At 40.6% G+C, this 14,920-nt stretch overlaps 1 protein-coding gene across 1 annotated transcript in view; it reads left to right on the top strand.

Moving 5' to 3' along the window:
• Positions 1–14,920, top strand: part of atp8a1 (ATPase phospholipid transporting 8A1) — a 265,900-nt gene that overhangs the window by 101,946 nt on the left and 149,034 nt on the right. The window contains exons 11-14 of the mRNA XM_034181944.1: positions 239–404; positions 4,569–4,696; positions 11,912–11,989; positions 12,103–12,191. Coding sequence (XP_034037835.1) covers positions 239–404; positions 4,569–4,696; positions 11,912–11,989; positions 12,103–12,191 — 461 coding nt within the window. The remainder of the gene's footprint in view (positions 1–238; positions 405–4,568; positions 4,697–11,911; positions 11,990–12,102; positions 12,192–14,920) is intronic.

Here is a 14,920-nt window from a genome sequence, read left to right as displayed (position 1 = left end):
TCCTCTATCAAAATACGCCTTTAATGAAGTGTGCCTCTATAGCAACTAACATGCTCATCTTAATGCAAAAAACAAAAAGTCAGTGATTTGTTATCTGGACATGAACCCAGAACAAACAAAAACAGAGCCAGTGACATAAATTGTGTAATGAATGTGTCATATCTTGCTTTTTTTAAATGAGAACCAAGAAATAAATGAATGCCAAAATACCTCAATCCTCTTGTCATCTGCTACCCAGAATTCCACTCGGCCACCTCTCAAGCTTTCCAACGTTGAACGCATCACCAACTTTCAGATCCTTGTGCTGTTTGGCTGCCTGCTGGCCATCTCTCTGGTCTGCTCTGTTGGCCAAACCATCTGGAAGTACCAGTACGGCAATGACGCCTGGTACATGGATCTCAACTGTAAGAGCCCGAACAGCCTGTGCTGCTCCTCTAATTCCACATATTTGTTCTCACTTGTCCATATCAGCTTATTCTTTGTAATTTTAAGTTACCTTCCTAAATGCTGTTTCTTTTGGTTCATTTCTGTTGCCTCAGTTAAAAAGTGTTTTGGCATTTACAAGTGAAATATGTGGCAATGTGGGAATAAATAAATTCCCTGTAACTGAGAATACCTGTGACATCATACATAAATGTGATGCGTATGAGAGTGTTAAAGAAATGGTTGAATATCATTGCGCTGCTGTACTTTTTTGTTCATTTCTAATGTGCTCTTTGATTTGTTTTTTGTTGTTGTTTTCTTTGTTGTCATTTTTTAACAGCTCCAGGTAACAACCATTTAAAAGCCTTGGCCATCCGTGAATGACCCTCCCTTACTAACCCCTTACTGAAGCTCTGCCTTTGCTAAGCAATTGAAGCCCCTTGCCCTCACCCCTATACTGTTGCCCTACTTTGTATGGGCCCATGCCATGGACAAGCTCATACCAGGGAGAACAACGCTAGGTTTTGGGGTTTTTTTTTTGTTTTGTTTTGTTTTTCCCCTTCAGCTCTCTTTTACCTTCATCCAGTTAATTTCAGTGCTTGATGCAAACAGAATCACTCTTCCTTCATTTTTGTGCCACCTTAAATACTTTGCAGTTCCCAAGCTTCAGAAGGTCATCATATTTATTCATAATTCCTTTGCAGTAAATGGAAAGCATCATTTACTTTCATGTCAAGGAGATCAGGTTGCCCTCAAACCCCCCCCCCCCCCTTTCAAAGCTTGAACCCCAGAGGCAAGAACTGACATTTTCTAAATGCCTCTTATTATATTATATAAATGTTATTATTATTATTATTTTATATTATTAATATTTATTTAAGAGGACAGAGTACACTGTAGGAATGGAGCTTAAAATGTGTTGTTTTTATATTAATTATCAAGCCATTTAAGGGCAGGGGTGGTGGCCAAGTGGTTTCAGTTCGGAAGGTTCTGGGTTCAAATCCCACCCCTGCCACATTTCTCCATGTAATGTGGAGTTGCGTCAGGAAGGGCATCCGGCGTAAAACCTGTGCCAAATCAACATGCAGATCCACCTTGGATTTGCTGTGGTGACCCCGAGTGCAAACAAGGGAGCAGCCGAAGGGACTTACTATCAAGCCATTTAAGAAAAACAATTTGCTTGTAACACAACCGAAGCAACTGTTTCTGTTGTGTAGTTTTTGGATGCTGTGATGAAGCTCTGAACCTTGTACATGCAAAGTGATTATCGTGTCACTCTGGCCATTACTCTGTATCCTGACAGACCTGTGTAGGAGACTTTGTACCCTGGTCAGTGCAAACTTGTATTATGACTTACACTGTCCCTTTTTAGAAGATGTTGCATTGGCTTTGCAAGGGTTTTAATACCATCTTCTTTGACATTAAAACTTACTTCTACTTCTAAAATATTCCATATTACACTGATGAGGGGGTGTAAATCATAAAGCAAATGTCCATCTTTGAGGGAGTTGTTGAGACTCTGTCTAGTGCATATTGTGCAGCCTGTGAGTAAAGAGAGGTGGTGGATTGTTGCATCTTAAAAAAACATTAAGTTGCAGAGTCAAATTAATGCAATATTGCCACTCTATATTGGTTAGGACACATTTGGAGGCTGAAAAGTAGTATGATTAATTTGCCTTTGACCTAGTATAAAGTGTGAACATAGGTTGTTTAAATTGTGACATACATTGCTCATGGAGATTGAAAGAAATCTGGCTCTTCTCGGATCCCCTTATATCTAATGAAGGAGGTAAAAAATGACAAACACTTCTCCATGTTGCAATGGGCCACTCCAAAGTCACTGCATGGGGGAAAGGAATTAAGTTAACCCCCTGCATGAAAGTTTGTATAGCCTGTAAAATATGATTTGTCCTTGTCACTACGATAAGCGGAAAAGTTGACAAATGGGACTTAAGGTACATTGACACTTGCATGAATTTGATTTCCGCACTGGCACGCAATCTGCTGTGCCAGTGAGTAAACTTGTAAACCTCGTGAACTGTGCGTGACTGCGTGCCACTGCGCAAAGAAAATTTCAAAATGTCCAAAACTTTTGGCACGCATTAATTTTGTAAACTAGTTATGAACATTGCCCAGTCTATTCGAAAACACTGCGTTTGAATGCGTCTCATTGCCGCAATGCATCTGAACAACTATTAAGAGATGTTACATCTATAATAAATATAATTTTACAGATACATTATCAAACTGATAAGCATTGAAAATGTAACTGTTTTACCAATCCATTACAGTATCTATACTATAAATAATTACCTTTCATACAATTCTAAATGCGTTCTCCACTGCGACATGCAGCTGCAGATGATTTCTCTGTGATTCTGGGAGCGATGAGAGATGGTTTAATCAATCAAGTTCTGAGAGCAAATGCGTCATCGGCTACGAAATGATTATTTTATATAACGTGGCATCAAACGGGATAAAGCTCAGCATCCAGCGGGACAAAGCGGGTCGCGTTGGCACAACAAATTGCACAGCAGTACGGGGATCAAATTTGTGCAAGTGTCAACATGGCTTTCCCACGTAGTGTGCGGCTTTTGCTCTCACAGCCAGTAGTGGTGGAACCTTCTGTCATATTCTCATTGAAAACTATGGAAAATCTGCTGTCTGCTGCATACAGCGGACATGTGAAGGCATTAACGGAAGTGCTTCTTTTTTGGGGGGGGGGGTATCAGTCCTATTTGCAGAAAATAGGATTACTTGAATCAGCTAACAGCTGTAACAATGGCATTGTGAGTGGAATCATAAGATAGGTTGTGCCAAATTAATGTTATTTGCCACCAACTGATAAGAGTTTTTAACTTCCACTTGAAACCACTGGAGTGATCTCAGAAGAGTCTAATTGCAGAAGGTGCTTTCATACTACATGCTACTTAGGTAGTAATTTACTTGGAGGAGTTATAGTAGGTAACTGTATGTATATTAATATATTTCTATATATTATAAACGGATTATTTTTGTGAAATGTTCTGTAAAATGCCCAACACCTGCTTTTTTTAAGTTAGTTACTTAAAATTTTAACGTAATGCTGATGAAATGTGACTCTCTTACATTAATGTCCATGTAGAATATTCAATTAGCAGTTTAACTGCCTTGTAGTATCTTTATTGCCTTGATTAGCATCTAAAATCATAAAGAACATCAGCTTTAAGAGTGTGACTTGTGCATGGCCTTGTTTGGTTCAACTTTAGCTTCTCTGTAATGGCTCACTGAAGTGCAAACCTTAATGCAGAACTCTTCATAAAACCACATCACAATCTGCTTTGTAGAACTATTTCTAATGAACATGCAGTGGTCATAATTAACACCTGAATGGTTCTGGCTGACATAATCCACCTACTTTTTTCTACTCCTTCTTGGTTGAGAATGTGCTGTGGACTGAATCTCCCTCCTCTGTCTTGAGTGCATCTGATATATTTGTCTTCCTCCCCACTTCTGACAGTTATTCCCTCCTACATGTGGTGTTGTAGCAGTAGCTTCCATTCTGCCACTTTCTTTGTGCCATTCAGTTTTGTTTTGCAATCGTTCTGTCATGGGGATGAGCTAACCCTCTCAACCGCAATGCTAAGCTCAGTCATCATCATTGGGTTGAGGAAGGTAACTCTTGCGCCTCCTGCAAGCTGAGGAAAGGTAAATCACACCCCTCCTGTTTTCATGTTTGGTGCCAGTGGGGTTAGATGTTGATGACCATTGGCAATTCTTTGGGGCTTTTTTTTTTTTTTTGGGGACAAGCATCATTTTGCATAGTGCTTTGTGGAATTCATTGCCTTGATCATGCTGGATGCCAAGGCTGCTGCTGTGACACTAATAACATTTGAGATCGTTCTATCCCTGTTTACTACTTTTATCTATTGGGACATTAAATTGGAATTCTGATCAGTTGAGTTATAAGAGGGTGAGGTTGGGTGGAAGAATTTATTAATTCCGGCTAATGCACAATGTTATACCCACATATTGTCAGGATTGGGATAATTTTGATCATTGGCTGGAAAGAGCTTTGTGCATTTTCAATAAACTGATATTTAATCGCCCACATTCACGAGTCTTCTGTGTATCACCCCCTTTATCCAAAACTGTTCCCTTTATAGATGGGGGGGCAGCTAACTTTGGCCTCAACTTCCTAACCTTCATCATTCTGTTCAACAACTTGATCCCCATCAGTCTCTTGGTCACCCTGGAAGTTATCAAGTTCATTCAAGCTTATTTCATCAACTGGGTAAGTTAAATGTACCATCAACAATTTTGCCTCAATTCGTATTTTGTTTTTAGACAAGTGAGTCATAAAGGGAAATAAAGTCTCGTTACAAATGCAAGTCAAGTCTGGGAGCACGCACTGGTGTTGCATGCCACCGCATCCGCAGTACTACAAAAACCGTCTTGGGTGCTGGATGGCACATGGTTGTCCATTTGATCTTCTCCAGCCACAATGGTCCTAAGCAGTAAGGCAACTATGAGTTGGATCATGCACAGGAAGACATGACACGTGGTCATAATGTCAGAGCTGGTGTTATTGGTGTATGCAATGCAAATACAAGATATTACAATACAATAATTGCATTAAAAAACTAAAGAATGTGTTAAGAGTTAAAATAAAAACTATTTGTATTTTGCTAATAACCTGCTGTAATATATACAGATTGCAGCATATTCACAATACAGCTTCAAAACAGACTGAGTATTCAACTAAAAGCAAAGAATAATATCGTAATTTCTGGACTATAAGCCACTACTTTTTTCACACTCTTTGAACACTGTGGCTTTTATAGTGATGCAGCTAATTTATGGATTTTTACAGGCTTTTTCATAAGTTGAAATATGTCAATTGATGCTGTCAATTGATTTCCTGAAAGCTGTGCTCCTTGTGCGGCGTAAATTTACTCACGGTGTAAATATAAGATCTTACCTGTTTGTTTTAGTGAAGAAAAGTCCCTCTCTGGCACTTTGCGCCCGAGTTGCGCCGTCAGATCAATTAGTGGAGCGCAGCATTCTCCCCCACACCCTTCCCCACCGGTTCTCTGTCTTGGCACAAGTCAAAAAAGTCACAGCGCCTCATTAACATCTCATTTACCACAGACTCCATCCGAACCTGGCTGCACGCGATGAAAATTAGAAAAAGTTAAAATTACTCAGTTCTCCGTGTGGAGCAGATAAACCGTGCGCGCACTGGATGACATGCATGTCAATATTTACGTGTAACACTTCAGGGGAAAACTAGAGACATTCGTAATGAAACGCCCTGCGCGCAGTACTATTTTCCATGTAAAGTGCAGTAATATGTACATGTGTGGAGTAGGTATTTGGTTGAACCCTTATGTGTTTGATGTAAACTGGGATACACAGTGGAAAAACTGGAGATTGACATTACATTTATTTAGAGGATGTGGCCAACAGTGACCATAAAAAGTCAGTAGCCTTCGAACAAATGCAACTATTGGTAATTTTTTAAAAGTAGGTCAAGGTCACTGGACTTCAAACCCATGCAAATTACTCCACCAAGGCATGTATCAAGAAATATGAAGTTCGTGCGAGCAATAGTTGCTGAGCTACATTCCTGCTGGTGGAATGTGCCTGTTGCAATGGCCCATGCTACAAAAGCTACTGAGCACAAAGCGTGCAGAAATCTAGGTTCATGAAGTATTTTAATATTTAATATTATGAATACAGTTGAAAAGAGAGCAATGATTGCAGCCCTGGGAGATTTTTTTACTCATGATTAAATTTGTAAAATACAGTGATCCAGTTTACGAGGGCTGTCCATAAAGTATAGGTCCTTTTTATTTTTTTCAAAAACTATATGGATTTCATTCATATGTTTTTACGTCAGACATGCTTGAACCCTCGTGCGCATGCGTGAGTTTTTCCACGCCTGTCGGTGACGTCATTCGCCTGTGAGCACTCCTTGTGGGAGGAGTCGTCCAGCCCCTCGTCGGAATTCCTTTGTCTGAGAAGTTGCTGAGAGACTGGCGCTTTGTTTCATCAAAATTTTTTCTAAACCTGTGAGACACATCGAAGTGGACACGGTTCGAAAAATTAAGCTGGTTTTCGGTAAAAATTTTAACAGCTGATGAGAGATTTTGAGGTGATACTGTGGCTTTAAGGACTTCCCACGGTGCGAGACGTCGCGCAACGCTCTCAGGCGCCGTCGTCAGCCTGTTTCAAGCTTAAAACCTCCACATTTCAGGCTCTATTGATCCAGGACGTCGTGAGAGAACAGAGAAGTTTCAGAAGAAGTCGGTTTCAGCATTTTATCCAGATATTCCACTGTTAAAGGAGATTTTTTTAATGAAAGACGTGCGGACGGGTCCGCGCATCGGGACGCAGCCGACGCGGTGCGGCAGCACAGGAAAAACACCTCCGTGTTGATAACCATTTGTAAAATCCAGGCGGCTTTTGATGGCTTTCAGTGGAGTGAGTATATGAGAAATTGTTTAACAGCTGGACATGTTCCAACTTGTCCTTAAGGCTTCCAACGGAGGTGTTTTTCCTGTGGCGGAGCGTCGCGGCGGCTGCGAGCCGACGCTGCAATCCGCTCGCACGTCTTTCATTAAAAAAATCTCCTTTAACAGTGGAATATCTGGATAAAATGCTGAAACCGACTTCTTCTGAAACTCCTCTGTTCTCTCACGACGTCCTGGATCAATAGAACCTGAAATGTGGAGGTTTTAAGCTTGAAACAGGCTGACGATGGTGCCTGGGAGCGTTGTGCGACGTCTCGCACCGTGGGAAGTCCTTAAAGCGACAGTATCACCTCAAAATCTCTCATCAGCTGTTAAAACTTTTACCGAAAACCAGCTTAATTTTTCGAACCATGTCCACTTCGATGTGTCTCACAGGTTTAGAAAAAATTTTGATCAAACAAAGCGCCAGTCTCTCAGCAACTTCTCAGACAAAGGAATTCCGACGAGGGGCTGGACGACTCCTCCCACAAGGAGTGCTCACAGGTGAATGACGTCACCGACAGGCGTGGAAAAAGTCACGCATGCGCACGAGGGTTCAAGCATGTCTGACGTAAAAACATATGAATGAAATCCATATAGTTTTTGAAAAAAATAAAAAGGACCTATACTTTATGGACAGCCCTCGTACATGGTTTAAGTTTTGATCAATTTATTAGCAGACTGTAATAATGTAAATACACTGAACAAAACTAGGAAATTGTATTAACACAGTGGTATTATCGGTAAACAAAGAAGTATCAGTATGTCAAGGTCAGCGGCCTTCGAACCTGTGCTAAGTACTCTTGCAAAGCATGCACCCATCAAATATGAAGTTCTCCGGTGCAATAGATGCTGAGCCATGTTGCGACGAAGGATGTAGCTTTAGCAGTTGTGACCGTTGGTGACCCTAAAGTAGGTCAAGGTCATCGGAAGTTACCAGCCTTCGAACCCGTGTGAAGTACTCTTCCAGGGCATGTGCTCACCAGATATGAAGTTTTTTGTGCAATAGATGCCCAGCCACATTGCGGCTAAGGTTTTTGCGGTTGTGACCATCACGGTGACCTTGAAAAGTAGGTCAAGGTCACTGGCCTTCGAACCCGTGCCAAGTACACCTCCCAGGCCTGTGCAGAGCCATTTTGCAATGGAGTTAAGTAGGTCACGGTCATCGGAAGTCATTGGACTCTGAACCCGTGTGAAGTACTCCTCCAAGGCATATACCCACCAAATATGAAGTTTCTGCGAGCAATAGGTGCCGAGGTACATTGCGGCAAACAAATTTCAGGCGAAGGGTTTAACAGTTGCGACCTTGAAAAGTAGGTCAAGGTCACCAGCCTTCGAACCCATGCGAAGTACTCCTCCAAGGCATGTACCCACCAAATATGAAGTTTCTGCGAGCAATAGGTGCCGAGGTACATTGTGGCGAACAAATTTCAGGTGAAGGATTTTGAGTGGATTTGACCACGAGTGACCCTGAAAAGTAGGTCAAGGTCACCGGCCTTCGAACCCATGCGAAGTACTCCTCTAAGGCATGTAACCACTAAATATGAAGTTTTTGCGAGCAATAGGTGCCGAGCTATGTTGTGGAGAACAAATTTCGGATGGACAGACGGAAGGACGGACAGCGCAGATGCTATATGCATTAAAAGCATTTACAGTACATACGAGGTCTGTCCATAAAGTAACGGCCCTTTTTATTTTTTCAAAAAATATATGGATTTGATTCATATGTTTTTACGTCAGCCAAGCTTGAACCCTTGTGCACATGCGTGAGTTTTTCCATGCCTGTCGGCATGTTAAAGGACAAGTTGGGACATGCCCAGCTCGCCACAATTTCTCTGATACTCACTGGACTGGTAAGCATTGAAAGCCGAGATAGGCATGTCCCAACTTGTCCTTTAACACTCCGAAATGGAGGCGTTCTTTGTCTCGTCGATCAGCGAATCGGTCGTGACGCACGAAGCCTCCGCGCGGCTTTCCATGACAAAATCTCTTGTTAAAAGTGAAATCTGCCGGAAAATGGCTGATGTCTAGCTCTTGTGATAACTAGAGAAAGTGCACACAACGGTCTCGGATCCACAGAGCCATCCGTTCAGAAATGATCTGGTGGTTTGTGCCTCTCGATGGCGGCACGGAGCGTGGCGCGCCGAGCGTCCTTAAAGCTGTAGTAACTCTCCTTATTTTCTGTGAAGCCCGTAAAATTTTCACCGAAAACCAGATAAATTTTTCTTATGGTTTCCAGCTCCATGTCTCTAACAGTTTCTGAAAAAATTCTGATGGGAAAAAAAAGCCCAAATCATTCCGCCATTTCCTGACAATGGAAATCCGACGAGGGGGTGGGACCACTCCTTCCACAAGATGTGCTCACAGGCGAATGACGTAACCGACAGGCGTGGAAAAACTTGCGCATGCGCACGAGGATTCAAGCTTGGCTGATGTAAAAACATATGAATCAAATCCATATATTTTTTGAAAAAAATAAAAAGGACCGTTACTTTATGCACAGACCTGTATTTAATTAAAAGTTTAAAAAAATATATCTTTCTGATCTTCAGGCTAGAAATCACATAAAGCAGGTGAGAACTCTGAACTTTAACAGGCTGTTATTTTCCAAAGATATTTATTTTATGTCGTTTTATGTTCAAGCACAAAATGTGACTGAGGAGAAAAAAGGAAATGAACTCTAGTCAGAATAAAAATACAAGATGCTGATTTTGTTATTTTTCAAAGTTATTAGGCTGCAGCTCCATGTTTCATGTATTTCAAAGTAAGTTACCTCTTATTATTTTCAAAAATCATGAGACAAATCAGTCTGCATTGTTCAGTTTTTCCTGCACGTTTGTGTATGTTTTCCTTCTTTATAAGAGTTTGGTGTTTGCGTTTGTTCTACAAAGTTTGAAAAACCAATATAATGTTCACACTTTTCTTTATAGCAGTTCTGTAATTTCAGAAATGCAACAGAAACAAACACAAATCAGAAAAAGTTGGGACTATATGTAAAATGAAGATAAAAATAAAAATGTTGCACTAGTCCCAGTTTCTCCACTCACACCCACGGAAGCCAAAAGTTCTTCCAGAGTCGTCTTGGTGGCTTCCCTCACTTGTCTCCTTCCAGCATGGACGTTTAGTTTTTGAGAACTGCCTACCTGACACAGATTTACTATAAAGTACTACACTGTTTGTATTTCTGAATGATTGATATAAATGAAGTCTAAAAAATATTCAGTCACTTGGAAATGTTCATGTATTCATCCTCTGACATTTCTCAAGAAAACTGGCTGTAAAAATTATTAATTAATTCTTACATTTAGAATAAACTGCCCTGTTGCTACAGGCCAGGAATGGATATATATTAACAAAAAATAAATAAAAATAAAGGTGACCACACAAAACATGAAATATGTTGGTTTCATACAGTCTGCAGTTACAGAAATAGAAGTAAATGTCGGGATCATTACATGTCCACCACCAGCACATTTTGAAAAACTGTAAGACCACAGGCCATGCATTATTTATGTTTTGTCTCTTTTAGTGAAGTTTTTTTTTTTTAATTTGAATTAAGGCAATAAGTTGCCATATTGATGCCATATCTTCTGAAATAAAACTGCAGAACACTAAAGCCTAAAAACTAAAAGAAGGAAAAAATGGGAACGGTACAGGAGTAGGAGTCATTTTACCAGGAGTAGGATGGAACACAATTTTTTTTTCTTTTTTTTTCTTTTGTCTGACCCCGGATTGGGATGGGACAGGAATTTTTCTGTGGGAGTGGGATGGGACAGGAGTGCAAATTTACTCCTGTGTCACCGTCTACTATCTACTGTGAATTACATAAAATATGGTTATGAAACTGAACACACATAATAAGAATAAGTAAATAATAGAAATCATCACTGAAAAACATGCAGCATTAACACAGCTTTTCTCCCTACCAACAGTTAGCTTTGTATAGAGATCAAGTGGATGAACAGGGGAGGATTCAATTTTCTCAGAGGTCCAGATGTTAAATGTTAACACACAAATACATATCTACTAATGATCTACATTATTATTCTAACAACCCTTGCTTTGACACAAAACACGGTGCTGCTATCACACACGCCAACCTTTTTAATAGACAAAGTTGACGCTAACTGTCAGTGCACAGCAGTAAAAGACAGATGAACCGCTCTAGCTTAATATTAAACATTCTACATGCAGCGGGTCAGTCCTTCCAAACAGCAGCGGCTTAGGTGTATGCCTCAGGCACGCTCAGTAGATGCTCTTCAAACAGCGAAAAGGATAAAGGATGCAGCATTCCCATAGGTCAGCTGTGACCAACGCTGTTCCTGTAGAGCCCCTGCCCTGCATATTTTCCATATCGACCTACTCAAGTAACACCTGATTTTTTTTTTTTTTTATGGTGTCTTCCAGCTCTTGATTGGCTGATCACACCCGATAGAATTAATTGCCTGGGAGTGGAACAGGGACAGGTACAAAACATGCAGGGCAGGAGCCCTCCAGGACCAGGGTTGGGCACAGCTGCCATAGGTGTTTACTCAGCTGTCATGGCAACATCCATTTTTTTTTTTTTTTTTTTTTTTTTGAAACCGTCTAATTCGGTGCTTGCAGGCTTGCTTGTCCATGCAGGTCTGTTTCCTCACCAGAAATCCTCTCCGCAGCTTTGCTTTTTATGTCTAATATCACAGAACTGTGTGCCTTTGGCACATGTTTAAAGTGGATGATCAGTGACACTGTGATTGGTTGGTGGTATGATTTGGCTACAAAATGCCCACAACACGCCATTGAATTATGAGAGCCATTAACCCCACCCCTTTGCAATCAGCACTATGGTCTAAGGTCAAAATAACCTAGATAGTAATGTGTGTTTGGACACACCCCAAATGGATTTGTGCCGTGTGTTTTAGGCCCTGTGCTACAGAACCTAAAATATATTTTTTTTAATCTCAAGTTTCATTGCTTTTGTCAGGTTACATTTGCTGTTCTTTGTTTTATTTCAGGACACAGATATGCACTATGAGCCCACAAACACACCCGCAATGGCTCGCACATCCAATCTGAATGAAGAATTGGGTCAGGTAACTAAAACAACTTATTCTTTTTGTAAAACTGTCAGTTAATGTGTTCACATCTCTTATAGTATGTAAAATGTTGATGTGTCATACTGTCACTCTGTTTACTGTCCTTACAGGTGAAATACATTTTCTCTGACAAAACGGGGACCCTGACCTGCAACGTGATGCAGTTCAAGAAGTGCACCATTGCTGGAGTCACGTATGGGTATGTTATATGTCTTCCTTTTTTCCTGCTATCACTGCTTCCCCCACCTGCCTCCTCTGCCACTGAGTCCCCTATCAATTCATTAAATGCAGATTGTGCATCACTGTACATCTGGCGGCACCCCACCCCCACCTTGCCTTCTCATTAGCAGCTACATCACTGTTCCTTTTCACATTCACTATAAATAAAAGGTGGTGAGGCATTTCTAAGAAAAGTCACTTTGCTTTCTCCTTCATAGAACTTCCAACCAGGATTTGTTATATTGAAAGTGAAACTAGCTCTTTATTTCCTGTTTTCTCTCTCTGTATAGTCTAAGGTTTTTGGCACAAATTTTCCTCATAAACACGAATATTTTCAAAATAACTTCAGGTAAACGCATGGCTCCTGATCGTCCATGACAAAAAAAAAAAAATCATATTCCTCACATTTGACATGACATGTAACTGTAACATTTCCTTAAATAATAAGTAATTTATAAAATTATCTCTAAAATGGACTCTCACTTAAACCAGTGATAACTATGTGTGTGTTTTGTAGCAGGAGGGCACAAAAACACAAGTTCAGTGAACCGATCCTTTGGCCCTCTCTTCGGAAATATTCGCTAAGGTTCGTTGGGGAATAGATCCTAAAAAAGTTACATTATGTCATTGTTCTCTTTATAATATGCCCAATAATTTACAAAAAAAAATTTGTAATAAAGATGCAATAATTTTTTTTTATTGTGTATATACAACACTTTTATTTTTGCTCCTGCTTTTCATGAGCTGAACTCAAAGATCTAAAACATTTTCTATATGCACAAAAGACCTATTTTCTCAAATATTATTCACATCTGTGTTAGTGAGCACTTCTCCTTTGCTGAAATAATCCATCCCACCTCACATGTATGACATATCAAGATGCTGATTAGACAGCATGATTATTGCACAGGTGTGCCTTAGGCTGGCCACAATAAAATGCTACTTTGAAACGAAGATTTATGTGTCCACACTAAAACGCTCAAATCTCCCCAGAAAAGCTGTAGTACATATGCCAGGCCTGTATGTGGCACTTTGTGTTGTGTGAGTCATTCAGTTGACTTTCTACAGCTGGAAAATAACCAAGGTAGAGAGGCACAGAAAGAAGCTGTCATGATTCCTATCGTGTCTGTGTGTGTGTGTGTGTGTGTGTGTGTGTGTGTGTGTGTGTGTGTGTGTGTGTGTGTGTGTGTGTGTGTGTGTGTGTGTGTGTGTGTGTGTGTGTGTGTGTGTGTGTGCGCGCGTGCGTGCGCATTCACACGAGAGAACTTTTTTGCAACCCCATAGTCCTGTATCATATTCTGATGAGCTTTTGATAGAAAATGATGAAATGTATGTTTTATATTTGATCAAACCCGTGCACCCATAATTAACTTTGGAAGTTTTATACTCAGTTGCACTTGGGTGGATTCCAAAAACTAGAACCCTGGTTGAATAATAAACAGAAAAGGGAAAAGGCATGATGAGTCAGCAATACAATCTAATCACCAGTGAAGTCTTAGAAATGCTAAGAATTTATTCAAAGCCAAAACAGGGGTCCAAATGCATTTTTAACTTACTTGCACTGGTGCTAGTAACAAAAAATTACTTGCACCAAAAAAAGTTACTTGCACAACCAAAAGTCAGTCTTATATCAACCTTAAAACTCCTCCTCTGATGTGTTTAAGGGGAGAGCAGCAGCAGTGGCAAGACAGTATTTTTATTGTTTCACGTGCGCGCGAGCGAATCGTCCGTGAAGATTATTTTACTTAACTACACAGATGTATAATAAAACAAATGGTGACTGGTTTATAACACAATTATATGAGAGAGAGAGAGAGAGAGAGAGAGAGCTTGTTTTTTGATATTGTTCAAGGATTCAAAAGAATTTTATTGTCATATGCACAAAGGAACATGTTCCCTGCACAATGAATTGTGTCTACTGCATTTAACCCATCCTAATTGCCAGTTAGGAGCAGAAGTCGCCATAAGGCGCGCGGGGACCAGCTGTAGATGTACATCCCTGCTTTAGGTCACAGCAGGGCTGAGCAAACCATGACCGACCCAAAGACAAACAACACACACGTAACAGACATAAGCCGGCCTGGTACATAAACACATATAAAAAAAAAAAAAGCACACACAAGGTAAGGAAGAGAACAAAACCCTCAAGGTCGCTGCCTTCGAGAAGCCACAACAATGAGGAAAAAAACTCTTATCAGCACAGAGAACAGTAAACACACAGACAAACAAGAACACAGGACGAATTGTGCGCATGTTTAAGCGTCGTTTGAGTAAAACAAGGGCACGATTTACTTAAATGTGGCCACAATTTGTAAAACGTGCACTCAGTTAGTCAGTATTGTCTTGACACATAAATGTTGCCAATCACCCAACAAACCAGCAGACAGTGTAATACATTTTTCCATTAGAAATGGATCTGGTCAGGGTATATCATCATTGTTTGGGCGCAAAAGGACATATAAAGAACAAGCTGCCCAGCATGGCACCATCTGGAGTTTAAGCACATTAAAAAGGATGCTGAGGGCGAAGCGTCTCCCCATCATGAGGATGACAGTCTAGGTCATATTATGGAGTTCATTTTGAATGAAAGGAAAACGAAAGAATAACGACTGTTACTACAGCTTTAAGGACCCATTTAAAGACGCTCGCCGCGCTCCGAGCTGCGACGACGCGGCAGAAAACGCCAGATCATTTCTAAGCTGATGGCTC

The sequence above is a fragment of the Thalassophryne amazonica genome, chromosome 11, assembly GCF_902500255.1.
Source record: "Thalassophryne amazonica chromosome 11, fThaAma1.1, whole genome shotgun sequence".
In the NCBI taxonomy this organism is placed as follows: Eukaryota; Metazoa; Chordata; class Actinopteri; order Batrachoidiformes; family Batrachoididae; genus Thalassophryne; species Thalassophryne amazonica.
This window is presented reverse-complemented; position numbering and strand designations above follow the sequence as displayed.